Source organism: Sus scrofa, chromosome 10 (genome assembly GCF_000003025.6).
Source record: "Sus scrofa isolate TJ Tabasco breed Duroc chromosome 10, Sscrofa11.1, whole genome shotgun sequence".
NCBI lineage: Eukaryota > Metazoa > Chordata > Mammalia > Artiodactyla > Suidae > Sus > Sus scrofa.
Window position 1 is genome coordinate 43407800 of NC_010452.4, and position 15412 is coordinate 43423211.

At 41.6% G+C, this 15412-nt stretch overlaps 1 protein-coding gene across 1 annotated transcript in view; it reads right to left on the reverse strand.

The window, feature by feature from the left end:
• The window catches only part of CUBN (cubilin), a 311762-nt gene extending 304869 nt beyond the window's left edge, over window positions 1–6893 (reverse strand). The window contains 6 exon segments of the mRNA XM_021064811.1: window positions 571–674; window positions 1315–1416; window positions 3671–3709; window positions 5079–5174; window positions 6126–6255; window positions 6636–6893. Of these exon segments, the coding sequence (XP_020920470.1) occupies window positions 571–674; window positions 1315–1416; window positions 3671–3709; window positions 5079–5174; window positions 6126–6255; window positions 6636–6748 (584 nt within the window). The 5' untranslated portion in view covers window positions 6749–6893.

Here is a 15412-nt window from a genome sequence, read left to right on the forward strand (position 1 = left end):
CTGGGGGAGTGGGGGCAGCATACCTGCGGCATGTGGAGGTTCCCAGGCTAGGGGGTCCAATCGGAGCTGTAGCTGCAGCCTACACCACAGCCCCAGCAACGCTGATCTAAGCCACATCTGTGACCTACACCACAGCTCACACCAACACTGGATCCTTAAACCACTGAGAAAGGCCAGGGATCAAACCTGCATCCTTATGAATGTTAGTCAGATTTATCTCTGCTGAGCTATAATGGGAACTCCCATCTTGGATGTTCTTAACCATGGGATATTTTAGTCTTTCAAAAACACATCTTAATTTTTTTTTTCCCAAAAAAACAGGAAAAACTGACAGTTGGTTTTGAGCTGAAGCTTTAAGACACTTTATATGTTGCTGCTCAATTCTTTGGGGGCCTTTGACCTTGGCCATGAGAAAGACACTCCAGGCAGCTGAGGCACCTTCAGCCCAGGCTAAGAATGAGACACATAGATCAAACCTAATAGAAGCACAGCCACCAGGGCAGAGACATAAGTATGAAAAATAAATTCTTACTGGTTAGAAAGAAAGAAAGAAAGAAAGAAGAAAGTTACCTGTAACTCCCTGGTGTATTTATACACGTGGCTCCATTCTGGCAGCCCAAGGGTGTTCCCGAGTAAATCTCACATTCGTTAACATCATCTGAACACAGAGGACCCTGCATTCATGTAAAGAACAAAGTCAGGTGCCATGGGTCACAAAGGAATCTGGGGCCAGAATTCACATGATATGTTTAAGGATTTACACTCGAACAGTAAAGAAGTCCTCAGTGAAGCCAAATACGATGAAATTAAAACTGATCTCCACTCATCCTCTGGAATTCAGATGTGATCTAACTGAGCCAAAGGGTCCTTGGTCAGATCACACCAGCCACACAGAAGAATCTTTGCAGACAGATTCTCATTTCACTATGGAGCTATGCCTGGAAATAGTCACTTCATTTTTTTTTTTTTTTTTTAATGTATGTGTCAGAAACACTCTCAGCAGTCATACAAAAGGGTGGGAAAATTCACAGGCTGTGTCAAGATTTGTTTAGTCCTTTCAGTGTTGACCCCTTTAAATTATCATGCGTGGTGTACTTATCCATCAAGTTGCCTTTCTCAAGCTGGCTGAGCATTAGTGGGTCATATAACCACACTCACCACTGTTGGGATTTTGGGACCCAAGGCATAATTCTGCTTCAGGAGACCACAGAGTCCTAGAAACTTTGGATGGAGAATTAAATCTGACCGAATGATTCCAAGGAAACCACCAATGCTGACTCGCCATCATTTTAAACCAAAGACCAAGTGACTCACCTTCCACTGTGAGGGGCAAATGCAAAAAAAGGAATCGTGGAGGTTGAGGCAAGTTGCACCGTTCTGGCAGGGATTGCTGCTGCAAACTTTCCCGTCAACAGTCTGAAAGGCAGACAGGGTGGTTGGCAAAACAATCGTACGTACCTTCCATGTTTCAGCACGGGTGTGTATATAAAAACTTGTTTTTCTCCCAGTCCAGGGAGGGTCTCCCTCCAGACTTTAAATCAATAGTTAAAGTTCTTCTAATCCCCTCTTGTTTCACTCCAAGACCCTTTGCTGGAAACGCGGCTTAGAGACACCCCTACATGACTGCTCTCAGACCAGCATCACAGACAGACCTGCTTTTGTCTATATAACCGGGGAGGCTTGTATGTGTCAGCTACCAGCTCTATTCTTGTACATTTTGTGATGCCTTTGGGGGCAGAGAAGACTTTAGAGAGAACAAGTGATTGTGCAAGGAAAGCTATCCTATTCATCTCACCTAATCTTAGTCATTCTCTGCTTTAAAAATTAAAACAAAGTGGAATTCACGTCGTGGCACAGGGGAAACGAATCCAACTAGGAACCATGAGGTTGTGGGTTTGATCCGTGGCCTCACTCAGTGGGTTAAGGATCCGGCGTTGCCATGAGCTGTGGTGTAGGTCACCGATGCGGTTCAGATCTGGCATTGCTGTGGCTCTGGCATAGGCTGGCAGCTGCAGCTCCGATTAGATCCCTAGCCTGGGAACCTCCATATGCTGCAAGCACAGCCCCCCCCCCAAAAAAAAAGACAAAAAAAGTTAAAACAAGGGCAAATTATCCATTCCTTTTTTTTTTTTTCCAATATTTGGCAACCCAGAGAAAATCAACTCTGTTCCTGTTATTTGCAGATGAAACCTAGAACAAAGGATGGTAAACTGACTCAGCACCTTATACTGCAAAGCCCACTTTCTCGTCAACTTTGAATGAGTCTGGTGATCACACCCGTGGGGTGGGGGGCTGGGGTCTCTTTCTGGACTTGATTTTCTTCCAATACTCTGTCTAGCTTTCTGCCAGTACCACAATTTGCCCTGTTCATCAAAGGATGCGATTAAGAAAATTAACCACAAACTGATTAGGGGTTTTCCCGGAGAACAAAACAAGATGGTCTGGGCATTAAAAACTCAAAGTCCTGGGGGGCCCAGCAGGAAGCGGAGTCAGTAAGCAGTCAGGAGGAGGACAATAGGGAACTCCTGGGACTGCCATGCTCAGAAAGCACTTGCTCCATGAACAGCACAAAGGCACTTACACCCAGAAACCATTAAAACCTCTTCCTGGGGGGATGGGCAGAGGGAGGCCAGTCTGAGCTAATCGAACGATGGCCTCCTATTCTGACCTTTGATAGGAATAAAGAAGCACTCAAGGAGACTGGAGACTCTAGTGCTGGGTCTTGCTTATTTTCCTTTATTCAACTACTTCCTAAAAGAGAAAGGCTGAAAGGGTAATTTACTATCAAAGTTCACCAAAATTAAACCACCAAAGTAGCAGACAACATTTGAAACATAATCAGGGTCAGATCAAGGATAGTAGAGCAGGGCTTCTTCACCTGGAATGCTCTAACTTTTTCAAAATTTTAAATATGGGGGCATTCTCTGCATTTCTCTTTGTGGAAAGTTATGACTCCCACGAAAGTCTTAAAAATACCAGCTCCCTCCAAAAGAGGTTAAGAAGTCTAAAATTACAAGGGCTAGGTAACAAGCATGTAGTAGAGTTATGGAAGGTTTGTTTTAAGAAATTTGTTCAAATTTAATTGCCAGCAAATGTACTTTTAAGACTTGGAATATTCTGAAAGATACTCTAGGAGTTTGCTTGTGGTGCAGCAGGCTAAGGATCTGGCATTGTCACTGCAGTGGTTCCGGTCACTGCTATGACTTGGGTTTGCTTTCACATGCTGCAGGAGCAAAAGAAAAAAAAAAAAAGAGAGAGAGAGATACACCCTAGACTTCCAAGTTTAATGTTAGAGAAAATCTGTGGCTTTTCTACACTGAGACCTGGATGCCAGAATTAGCAAGTTTAGTGGTCACCAGCTGACCAGGGGTAGCACACTTAAGCCTAACACGACACGGTTAAAGAGTGACAGCAGAGGAGGAAGAGCACATGGACAGGTAAACTGAGAGTCAGGGGATAGGACATGCCAGGGACCCTGGGCTGGTCACTTCATCTCTCTCAGACTCAGTTTCCTCATCTGTGTCCTGGCCAGCATGAATTGTGATGAGAATTCAATTGTGGGACCAATCCTAAGATAAGACCCATCCCAAGAGAAGAATACCCATTTCCTCAATGATTCTAGTGTATTTTCAGGGAAAGAGCTTGGATAGCAAGCAGTTGTGGGACTTACCAGCTGTAAGCTTTGAAATCTTCTCTCAAGATCCACTAGCTAGCAGCGGGGAGGAGAAAACATCTGTTAGCTGGTTCAAAGGCATTTCACATAGACAGTTATCCCGTGACAAACTCTCCTAAACCCTCTCCTGGGGACTCATTGAACTGGTTTGTCCCTTTTTTTGTTGCCTTTTCTCTCTTCTTTTCTCTCCCCTCCAAGCTCCTCTTTCTTCCCACTCTCTTCCATTTCACGGATTTTTGTTAAATTAGTTAACTAATTAATTGCTTTTTTCCTTTTATGGCCACAACTACTTCCCAGGCTAGGTGTGGAATTGGAATTGCAGCTGAGGCCTATGCCACAGTCACGGCCATAGCAACGCCAGATCTGAGCTATTGCAACCTATGCTACAGCTAGTGGCAACGCCAGATCCTTAACCCATTGAGTGAGGCCAGGGATGGAACCTGCATCTGCATAGAGACAATGGCAGGTCCTTAACCCACTGAGCCACAGTGAGAACTCTTTTTTTTTTTTAAGTCCAACCCCATAATAAGTTGATGATACAGTGATTCTCTGTGCTTAGTGAGCCTGGGAATTTTCCTAAGTGACAGTGAATCATCCTCCTCCCCAATAAGAAGGCACACACTGTCAGAAAATGTGCAAGGCTGGAGTTCCTGTGGTGGTGCAGAGGTAAACAAACCTGACTAGTATCCATGAAGACACGGGTTCGATCCATGGCCTCACTCAGTGGGTTAAGGACCCAGCATTGCTGTGAGCTGTGGTGCAGGTCACAGATGTGGCGTGGATCTGGCGTTGCTGTGGCTGTGGCCAGTAGCTGGGCAGCTGTAGCTCCGATTTGACCTCTAGCCTGGGAGCTTCCATATGCTGTGTGTGTGGCTCTTAAAGAAAAAAAAGAATATAAGCAAGGCCTACTTATGTCATAAGCCCTTGTCGCAGCACTTCCAACCCCTGCCTGTCACCACCTCTCCCTCCTCTATCAGAGTTGAGGCATTTCACTCAAAAGTCCATAATTACAAGACTACATTTATAAAGAAGACACAAATCTGGTATGTCTTCTGCAAAGTGACTACTTACAAAGTTGAGTTAAAGGAGTTCCCATCATGGCACAGCGGAAGCGAATCTGACTAGGAAGTATGAGCTTATGGGTTTGATCCCTGGCCTTGATCAGTGGGCTAAGGATCTGGCATTGCCGTGAGCTGTGGTGTAGATCACAGACGTGGCTCAGATCCTGCTGTGGCTGTGGTACAGGCTGTCAGCTGTACCTCCAATTCGACCCCTAGCCTGGGAACCTCCACATGCTGAGGGTGCAGCCCTAAAAAGCAAAAAACAAAACAAAAAACAAAAAAATCCCTGCAAAGTTGAATTAAGGAGGACCCAGGTGCTCTAAGGATTGGGATGTCAGACTTACCTTGGACTCAAGCTGATGGATTTGACTAGAAACATTTTGAGGCAGACCAATTATACCTCTTTTTAAATTCATAATGTCAAATTTGTTTTTCTGGATCTAATTTTAAGAAAAAAGCAGAAAAAGAAGGAGGAAGAAAAGAAGGAAGAGAATGCTAGTGAAAAATTCATGCATATACTCAAAGAATACAATTTTTAAATTTGTCTAGTATTCTATTTTAAGCCCTGAGATCTCGTCCATGATTATAAAAACCAAAACAATGCCATGTATCATAAACATCGGACTAACATAAGCAAATGGCATGATTCCATTTACCCTTTCAGTAACCACAGAGCAAGGAATTTTCCATTTGCATTTTTCCCCATAATAACAGTGAAGAATGTTTGTTAAGAGGCCTGGCTTGGAATCAGACTGTTTGGGTTTTGAAGCTTGGCTCAGACATTTAATGTATGTCCTGGGCAAGTTACTGAACTACTGCAGGGTTCCTGCCCTTTCTTTACAAATGGGGTAGTAATAAAGCCAACCTCATAGGGCAGCTGCGAGGGTTGGATGAGACATTGCCCACAAAGGGCCGAGCATGGTGGACAGCCCATAATAAGCTCTAAATGCTATTGTCTAACATTATGACTGATACACCAGCGTGCAAACATCAGTGTCACCACAGTATGACTCCAGTAACTGATGAACACTAAAAACACTCAATAAGGCAGGAGGAGAACTGGTCGATGCTGTTCCATGGCAAAATTCTACTGGTCACATCCACACCCGTCTGTGGTCCCCCTCCATCCTTGCGCCCTCATAAAGAGGTCATAGCATGACCCTCTGCACCTTCCCTGGACTGTGGTATGAAAGCCTACACAAGGAGCCACTTCCTGCTGGCATTATTCTTTCTACCCATCATTAACCCCTGGGCCTTTTCTTTATAAGGAATCCTCTCAGCTTTGGTATGTTCCCTGTCTCAAGATTCAAAGTAGAGAGAAACAAAGGCCCATTTAATCTAGTAACCGCATAGGACGATCCAACACTACTTCACTATTTTCAATACATTACCTGACGTAAACATTCACCAACATCTTCGTCGTTTAATTTAATCTTCCCCTGGGATCCAGTTCTAAATTCAATGTTTTGAGCCAATCCAGTAAAAAACACTAAATTGCCCCTCTCTGCAGCCATTCGAGGCCTATGTAATGCAAACCAGAGAATGCATCAGTAACCACCACATCCAGTTTTGAAGTCTAAAGAGCAGAGTTTCTCACCAAATAACTACAGATTGCATGCACCTTTGCTTTGTGGTCAATCAGCCAAATTCTCCCTGCTCACCTGTCCTTTCTCTCTTTGCAAATTTCCTGGAGATATCTCCTAGTAAGGGTAGACTTGCCTTGCTTGCAAAAGGATCAATGAGAGTTTGTGTATAAGAAGGCAATTCCGTACATTAGTCCGATGGTTTTTCCCTGTTTGTTTTCCTCAAGAAAAATTATATCTTTGCTTATCTGGCTATTATGGAAACTGATGAGGCCCTCCCCTGTGTCATCAGCAGAGAGACTCCATGTGTCTACTTACTGTTGGAGCTCAGTATTTCTTTTATGTCTCTGCAGCTCGGGTCCTCCAGCTTCACCATATGATTCAGCAAACGTCAAGAAAATAACCAAACTCCAGAGGAAAAGTAAGGACATCTTCCTCACCAACCTCTTCAGTTGTCAGGTAGGAAGGAGGCCTCTCCAACCTAATGAGTCTGGGAGTTTGGGGAAAACAAGCCAGGCAGATGGACTTTGACCTGGAGAACGTCTTGCAACTTTTCATTTCTTTCTTCTTTGCCCTAGAAGGCTATGCTATTTTTTTCTTCCTGAAGGATGTAAATGATCTCAGATCTTCGGTACTCTTCAACTTGTGACAGGTCAAAATCTACCTCTAAGTGATGCACCACTTAATCATTATCTCTTTGACCTTTGAAACGGTAACAAACTGCTCTGGAAACATCCACTAAAGCAATTCTTGCTTATGAAGGAGCCACCTGTCAACTACTGAGAAGACTGCAAAAGAATGAAGTTGGACCCTGACTTTATATACAAAAACTAACTCAAAATGAATCACATATCTGGAGTACCCATTGTGGCTCAGCAGTAACGAACCCAACCAGGATCCATGAGGGCAAGGGTTCGATCCCTGGCATCACTCACTGGGTTAAGGACTCAGCATTGCTGTGAGCTGTAGCATAGGCTGGCAGACTCAGCTTGGATCCTGCGTTGCTGGGGCTGTGGTGTAGGCTGGCAGCTACAGCTCTGATTTGACCCCTAGCCCGGGAACCACCATATGCCATGGGTACAGCCCTAAAAAGACTTAAAAAAAAAATCAAATATCTAAATATTGGAGCTAAAACCCTAACACACACTATCACTCGTCATTAGTGAAATGCAAATCAAAACCACTTCACACTCACAAGTTGGCTACAATCAAACAAACCAAAGCAGAAAATAGTAAGTACTGGGTGCGGATATGCAAAAACCAGAACCCTTGTGCACTGTTGGTGAGAATGTAAAATGGTGCAGTCATGGAAAAGCAATATGGAGGTTCCTCAACAACTTAAATATAGAATTACCATATGATCTAGCAGTTCTGCTTCTGGGTATACACCCAAAAGAATTGAAAATAGGAACTCAGAAGGACATTTGTATGACTATGCTCAGAGCAACATTATTTACCATAGCCAAAATGTGGAAGCAAGCCAAGTGTCCACGAATAGATATGAATGGGAAAACAGGATGTGTTATATAATGGAATACTATTCAACCTTAAAAAGTTAGGAAACTTTGACACATGCTACAACATGGACACATCTTGAAGACATTATGCAAAGTGAAATGAGCCAGTCACAGAAGGACAAATACTGTATGATTCTACTCATACGAAGAACCTAAAGTAGTCAGATTCATAGAGACAGAAAGTAGATTGTGGTCTCCAGGGCTGGGGAGTAGGGAGGATGGTGAGTTATTGTTTAACAGGTGCAGAGTTTCACTTTGGAAAGATGAAAAACAGTTCTGGAAATAGGGAGTTCTGTCATGGCTCAGCGGTTAACGAACCTGACTAATATCCATGATGATGTGGTCTGATTCCTGGTCTCGCTCTGTGGGTTAAGGATCTGGCATTGCCATGAGCTGTGGTGTATGTTGCAGACATGGCTCAGATCTTGCACTGCTGTAGCTGTGGTGTAGGCCAGTGGCTGTAGCTCTAATTGGACCCCTAGCCTGGGAACCTTCCATATTACTGTGGGTGCAGCCCTTAAAAAAAAAAAAAGTTCTGGAGATAGACAGTGGTGATGGTTGCTAAATAAGGCGAATGTCTGGAGTTTCCTTGTGGTGCACCAGGTTAAGGATCTGGTATTGTGGCTGCTGTGGCATGGGTTTGATCCCTGGCCCAGGAAGTTATACATGCCCTGGGTGTGGCCAAAACAAAAACAAAAACAAAAATGTGAATGTCTGTAATCCTACTGAACTTTAAAGTAATTAAAATGGTAAATTTTATATTATGCATATTTTATAATTAAACAACAAAAAAAAAAACTGAAACCAGAGTTAGGAAGATGAGAATGGAATTGATTGCTATTAAAAACTATCAAGATTTACAAGGAGATCCTGCTGAATAGCATTGAGAACTATGTCTAGATACTCATGTTGCAACAGAAGAAAGGGTGGGGGAAAAACTGTAATTGCAATGTATACATGTAAGGATAACCTGACCCCCTTGCTGTACAGTGGGAAAATAAAAAAAAAAAAAAAAAAAAAAAAAAACTATCAAGAAATCAAAAGGAAGCTTTGGAAGTTCCTATTGTGGCTCAGCATAATGAACCTGACTAGTATCCAAGAGGACTCAAGTTCATATCCCTGGCCTTGCTCAGTGGGTTAAAGGATCTGGCGTTGCTGTGAGCTGTGGTGTAGGTCACAGATGTGGCTTGGATCTGGCATTGCTGTGGCTGTGGCTTAGGCCAGCGGCTATAACTCTATTTCAGTTCCTAGCTGGGAAACTTCTGTAGGCCAAGGGTGCAGCCCTAAATAGACCAAAAAAAGAAGGAAAAGAACAGATGCTTTGGCATTAGACTCATTAGTTTCAAAAATTTAGAAAAATAGTCTGTGAAAAACTTTAAAGCGCCACTTAAAATTAGTGTAACCTAGCAGGACCGTGAGGCACCCCCAGAGTGGACCCCACTCACATCCTCCACCTGCCTTTTATCTAGAGAAAAACTTGTCAAAGAACCAATTTCATCAGAGAAGGGAGAAAATAAAGAGAAAAAGGCAAACAGTCAAGCAAGACAGAATAATGATAGTTTAGCCATTCAACAAAGTCAAGGACCTTCAGCTATTTCTTCTTCAAAGACTATAGATAAGATTCTGAGCAGAGTCCTTGGAGCTATTTTGCAGGTGCCGAAGCCCCCCCTGGGTAGAAGAGGTCAACTGAATGCTGCCCACAAGCATGTAGACCCCCGACAGGTTGGAACCAGAAGGTTGATGATGCTGAGTCTCAACTACCTCTCCACCCACCAATCAGGAACATGTCCATGAGCTGATCATGCCCACTCCTTGACACGCTAAGACTCCTCACCATCCCCTCCAAGAGGGCCATAGTCTTTGCCTGGCAATTAAAGCTACTTTCTCTGTTTCTTCCAACTCTATCTTGAGTTTCTATTTGGCATCAGTGTACAAGAGGCAGTGAATATTTCGGCAGCATTAGTATCTATATAAAATTAGTCCCTTAAATAAGGCTCTGCGGCTTGATATTATGGAGGAAGGTAACACTGTTTTACATGTTCTATTCAACCACAAGAACAAAAATAGCAAGAATAGCTGGCAACTTACTATTTTCTTGAGGTGATACTAAGGTCAACTGATGAGCTTTTTGTTATTTTGTAGTTTGTTTTAAGAAATGGATGTCATACAACAATGGTATTTCAAGTTGAATACATTTTTTTAAAGTTACATTCATCCAAGGTTTGTTTAAATCTTAACAATTTGGTGTGGGGAGTGGGGGGAAATCCTGACTTTGTGAAGTATTTGTCAACTTTAAGAACAGGGTTAAAAGAGGATGGGTAAGAATTTTCCAACGCAAAGGGCCAACTAACTCTGAGCTTTGAACATAACTGTTCTCATGATTCTATTTTTTTCCTAAAGATCACTGCATTCAGCAAATCTTTTAGTGCAATAAAAGATGTCCCCAGGAGTTCCTGTTGTGGCTCAATAAATTAAGAACTCAACATAGTGTCCATCAAGATGCATGTGGTTCAATCTCTGGCCTTGCTCAGTAGGTTAAGGCCCCAGCCTTGCTATGGCTATGGGGTAGGCCAACAGCTACAGCTCCAATTCAGTCTGTAGCCTGGGAAATTCCACATGACATAGATGTGGGCACACACACACACACACACACACACACACGCACAAATGTCTCCAGAATAACTTCAATAAGAACTTCCTTTCTTTTTCTTTCTTTCTTTCTTTTTTTTTTACAGAGTTTATAATTAAACAAAGTAAAGATCATGTCTCTGCTTCCAATCTAACCATTCAATTCCTAATTGCCCCTCATGTTAGAAAGAAAAGAAAAAAGAAATAAATATTCTTTCAAGGCTGAATGACTTTGGGTTAGGGAATTTTACACCTGCTCAACTCTAGTTGAGATCAATAGACATGTCAGACAGTCTGCATATGATGACTCGGTGGCAGCAATTTAAAAATCAATTGCTATTTCCACAGCGCTATCACTCATTCTTTTTACCTGGCTTATGTGGAATTTCTTCAGCAAAGACAAATTAAAGTTTAGGGTCTATGACCTTCAGACTTAGAAGGTGAATAATCTCCCCCTTCCTTTTCCCCCAGTAAACTTTCCCCCTGAAATCTTGTCTTTCATTGACTGGAAAAGCTCCATTTCCTCCCTAATACAGAATGCATTCCAGAGATTTTCTTTATGTGCCCTTGAACTATTACCCACTCCACAAAATGGCAGGAATACAAAGTGGAATACACTGTAGATTTTTCCCTCCAGAGTCAGGTCTAGGAAAGATCACTAGATTGAGGCTAAGAACATGGGCTGGGAATCTCATTCATCTGGGTTCAAAATCCAGCTCCATCACTTTTTGACCATGCAACCCTGTTTCTTCAGCAGCAGAAAGATAATAACAGCACCAAAGTTATACAAAATGTTTAGCACATTTGGTCTTTGACACATAAGGGTCCACAAAATACAAACTGTTTTTGTCCTGTAAATAAATATAATAACTCTCCTTCCTCTTCCACCACTTGAACTTGGGGTTCTTAGAGCAAGAAATGATAGAAGAATCCACAATTGACTCTAAAATCTCCAGTACCAGGAAAATCAGAGATGCATCTAATCTTACCTCTTATTTAAGAGAATTCCAGAACAGGGACATGCACTGGGGACTTTGACTTGCAGCTGGGGATGTGAGGCAAAAGTAACCTGAGGTCAGAGAACCAGGCTAGGTAGCTCCAGAAAGCAAGGAAGAATTTCAAGAGGGTGAATGGAAATCAAGATTAAATTTAAATCCAAGCATTTCCAAGAGCAGGCATCCTAAAGGGCACAGACTCTTCCTGGAGATGGAGACAGAGCTGGGGAAACAAAAGGGAGGGTTTGCTCTGGGAGCTGCTCCAGGTTGGGGGAGGGGGCTGAAAGTGAGAGTACACCCAAGAAAGCCATAATAACATTTTTGGGGGGCATTCATTAAAAGAAAATTATTAATTCAGAATACGGATAACATCAATAGCATTTATATATCTTAAGTTTGTCATGAAGTTTCTTGTACTCTTGTTTTCCTTTTACCAGCCTTTACTCTTTTTGGCTCTGCAACATGCATGCAAACATGTATTGTTTCATTGCAGATGTTTCTGCTTCTTCATTTGCATGTGTAGTGCATTACTAATCAATAATTGACAACCTGTTGACTTGTGCTTCCAATCCTGCCCCATGGTCTCACCTTCCTACCTCTTCTTCCTCCCAGCTTCTCAGCTTTTCTTACAGAAGTATCGGCTCCCTTCTCTCCCTCCTCCCCTCCTTACAAAAAGAAAGAAAAAAGAATAAGAATTATCTTCTCCTTCTTCTTCCTTTAATTTTCCAAGACATTTTTGTACAACTTTTGCTTCTTCTGCACCATCCACTTCACCTCCTTTTTCTATTTAAATCCTCAGTTCCCATCATTTTTAATAATCCCCAATCCAATGAGCAAACGAAATTCATGAATGGCAATTCACAAAGGAAAATTCTGCAATCATCAAAAAAGTATATGAAAGTAAATCCCAATACAGAAAAATTTCATGAGGGAACTGCTGGCTAAGAAGGTATCACTGCCTTGGTAAGTAATCAGAACATTGGTAAGGACCAAAACAAGAACAAAAACAAAACAATAAAAGCAAAAACAAGAGAGAACAAAATTAACTCTGCCTGGGAAGGGCAATGCAGGCCTCCTAAGAGCCAGTAGAGTCTTACAGGATGTATAGGAGTTCTTCAGGCAAATTAGTGGGATTGGGAGTTTTGGAAAGAGAAATGGCAAAAAAACAAAAACAAAAAAAAAAACAAAAACAAAAGAGAGAGATAAAGAAAAGAAGGAGGGAAGGAAGGAAGAGAGAAAGAGAAGAGATAAATGGCACATCCAAAGCTTTCTAGTTACAAAAGAGCTAAGCATGGAAACAACAGTGCGATCAATTTTTTAAAATGGAAAAGAAGTTAGATGAAATGTCACTTAAGGAATTTAGAACTTATTTTATTTTTATACAGAGTATTTTAGACAGGAGATTAAGACGGTCATGTTTGCACTTTATAAGCATCCTGGCAGAATCAAGTCTCAGACCCAGAGGTAGTGAAGAGGTTGGAGTACAGCTAAGAAGGTGTGACCTGGGGAGGGCCTTGGTTAAAGCAGCTGCAGAGAGAGCAGAAGACAGTGATCTATAGAAAAGAATATTTGGGCAGTTATGAGAGAGAAGGGAATTGATGCTCTGGTTTCTTGCTTGAGAAATTAGAAGGAGAGAAGTGTCAATAAGAGAATAATCAGGGGAAGGAGGTTTTGGAGACAAGAGTTCAGATTTGGAAGCAGAGAGATATGGAAAATATTCAGTCCTTCCTCTGCACCCCACCCCACCTGGCCCTGCTGCCTCATGGCCTCACTCTGACAATGGTTTAGTCATCAACAGTGAATATAGGGAAGATCCACTGATGGCCTGGACTACAGCCTTGCTACTCAGTGTGGTCCATGGACCCAGCATAGGCTTCACCCAGGGGGTAAAGGCACCTTTGCTCAAGAAGAGAGTCACATGGTCTCCACAAGTACATCTGAATTTCTATTTTTTCTTAGATTGTTCTTCTAATTTTCCAAAACTTCCTTTTATATTTTCTACTTTATCTTCTTTTGCTCTACCTTTTGAGAAATTCTTTGTACTTGTCTTTAAAAATGCATATTGATTTTTGAAATTTTTTTGGTACTCTATCTTTAATTTCAAAAACTCTTGTTCTTGTTTCATGCTGTAACATCTTCTTCTATTACTGCGAAAATATTATAGACGTTTCTGAAGTGTTCTTCTGTTTATGGCAAGATTTGCCTAAGTTGTTTTTCTCCTATTTGTTTGCTTAAATATTTCTATTTCATGTTGGAGGCTTTCCTCAAATACCTATTGATTCTCATATGTTCATTAAAATTTAAGAATAAGACACTCAAGAGTGGATGATCAGCTCTGCGTCATGGATGGTATTCATAACTAGCATATTTTATCATGGAATGGTTGCATGGTAAGCTGGTAATTGCATTGGGGAATACCGAAAGTCAATTTTTTTTCAAGTATCAATTTTTGAAGATATATTTTCCCCAATATATTTCCATTTATATGGAAGTATGTTTTTCTAAATGGTTTCTTCAGAAAAAAATACTCCAGTTTTCTACCCAGATGAGGAAAGTTTACCAGAAATTATACTGTTAAGTGTGTAGACTTTATTTAGCCCCTTGTTTTCCATCTTTCCCCCCCCAAATTCTTGGAGAGCACTTTAATTCTATATTAATATAATCCTATAACTAATATTTTATATACCAAGGTTTATTTTTCATTCCTACTAGCTTCATCTAAATTCCATGGTTTTAGGGTCTTAACAAGCACTTACTGCAAACATATGACATCCTCAACAATAAGGGAAATTCGAAGAAATCAAGGTCACGACTTTCTCCAGTTTGCAAAAAAGGCATGTGCACAAATTTAGAGCACTGTAATAAAGCAACATTATAACAATGGGTAAGACAACATGGCACAAAATACATACTTTTAGGAAAACAGCATGAACCAAACAGAAAAAGGGGTCCTAAACCCAGTGGGGACAGACTGTAGAGTCTGTACAGTGGTTCTGTAAACCCAGGAAGGTCATTTTGGAGAAGAGTAGCTGGGCAAAGGTGGGGGCTTGATTAAGGGCCTTCCATAGCAGGCTGGAAAATTTTAATTGAATCTTTTTTAATGACTAGGGAGCTGCTCTTGTATCTTGAGTGAAACAATCCTATGTGATATATCTGGTAGGGCCCCTAAACTCATCTAGAGGGCTGGATCAGTGTGGGATACATGAGAAGAGGGAGAAAGGGCTGAAATTAAGAGGTCTTTGGGAAGTTCCCATCATGGTTCAGGGGTTAATGAATCTGACTAGTATCCATGAGGATGCAGGTTCGAGCCCTAGCCTTGCTCATTGGGTTAAGGATCTGGCGTTACTGTGAGCTGTGGTGTAGGCCACAGATACGGCTTGCATCCTGCATTGCTGTGGCTGTGGCATAGGCCAGGAGCTACAGCTCCAATTTGACCCCTAGCCTGGGAAACTTCATACGCCTCGAGTGCAGCCCTAAAAAATAAATAAATAAATAAATAAATAAGAGGTCTTTGGAGGAAGAATGGTAAGATTTTCATACCCCATACTCCACTTCCCACCTCATTTTATAGCTTCAATCTGGCTTTTGTCCCTTTTCATTTTTATGTCAGTTTAAAACAGAACATCGTAGAGTTAATCTGTGTTTTTAGGCATTAAAAGAAACATTTGTGAATGCAATGATCTTTTTCAACCTTTATGACACCCAACTCACTCTCTCTTTCAGGAACTCACATTGCTTGAAAGGTACCTTTGCATATGTCAGCTTTCGTGATTTTTCTGCCACATTTCTGAACAATACAATGTGGCTCCAATTATATAAAATAAAACGATATTTGATGTAAGTTTAAAACTATTCATTTGCTCATTTCAAGGGGAAGGCATTACCCTCCGAGGAAATGATCAAATCCACAACTCTGATGAACTAAACTTTTTGAATGCAGTGTGGTCTTGACTCA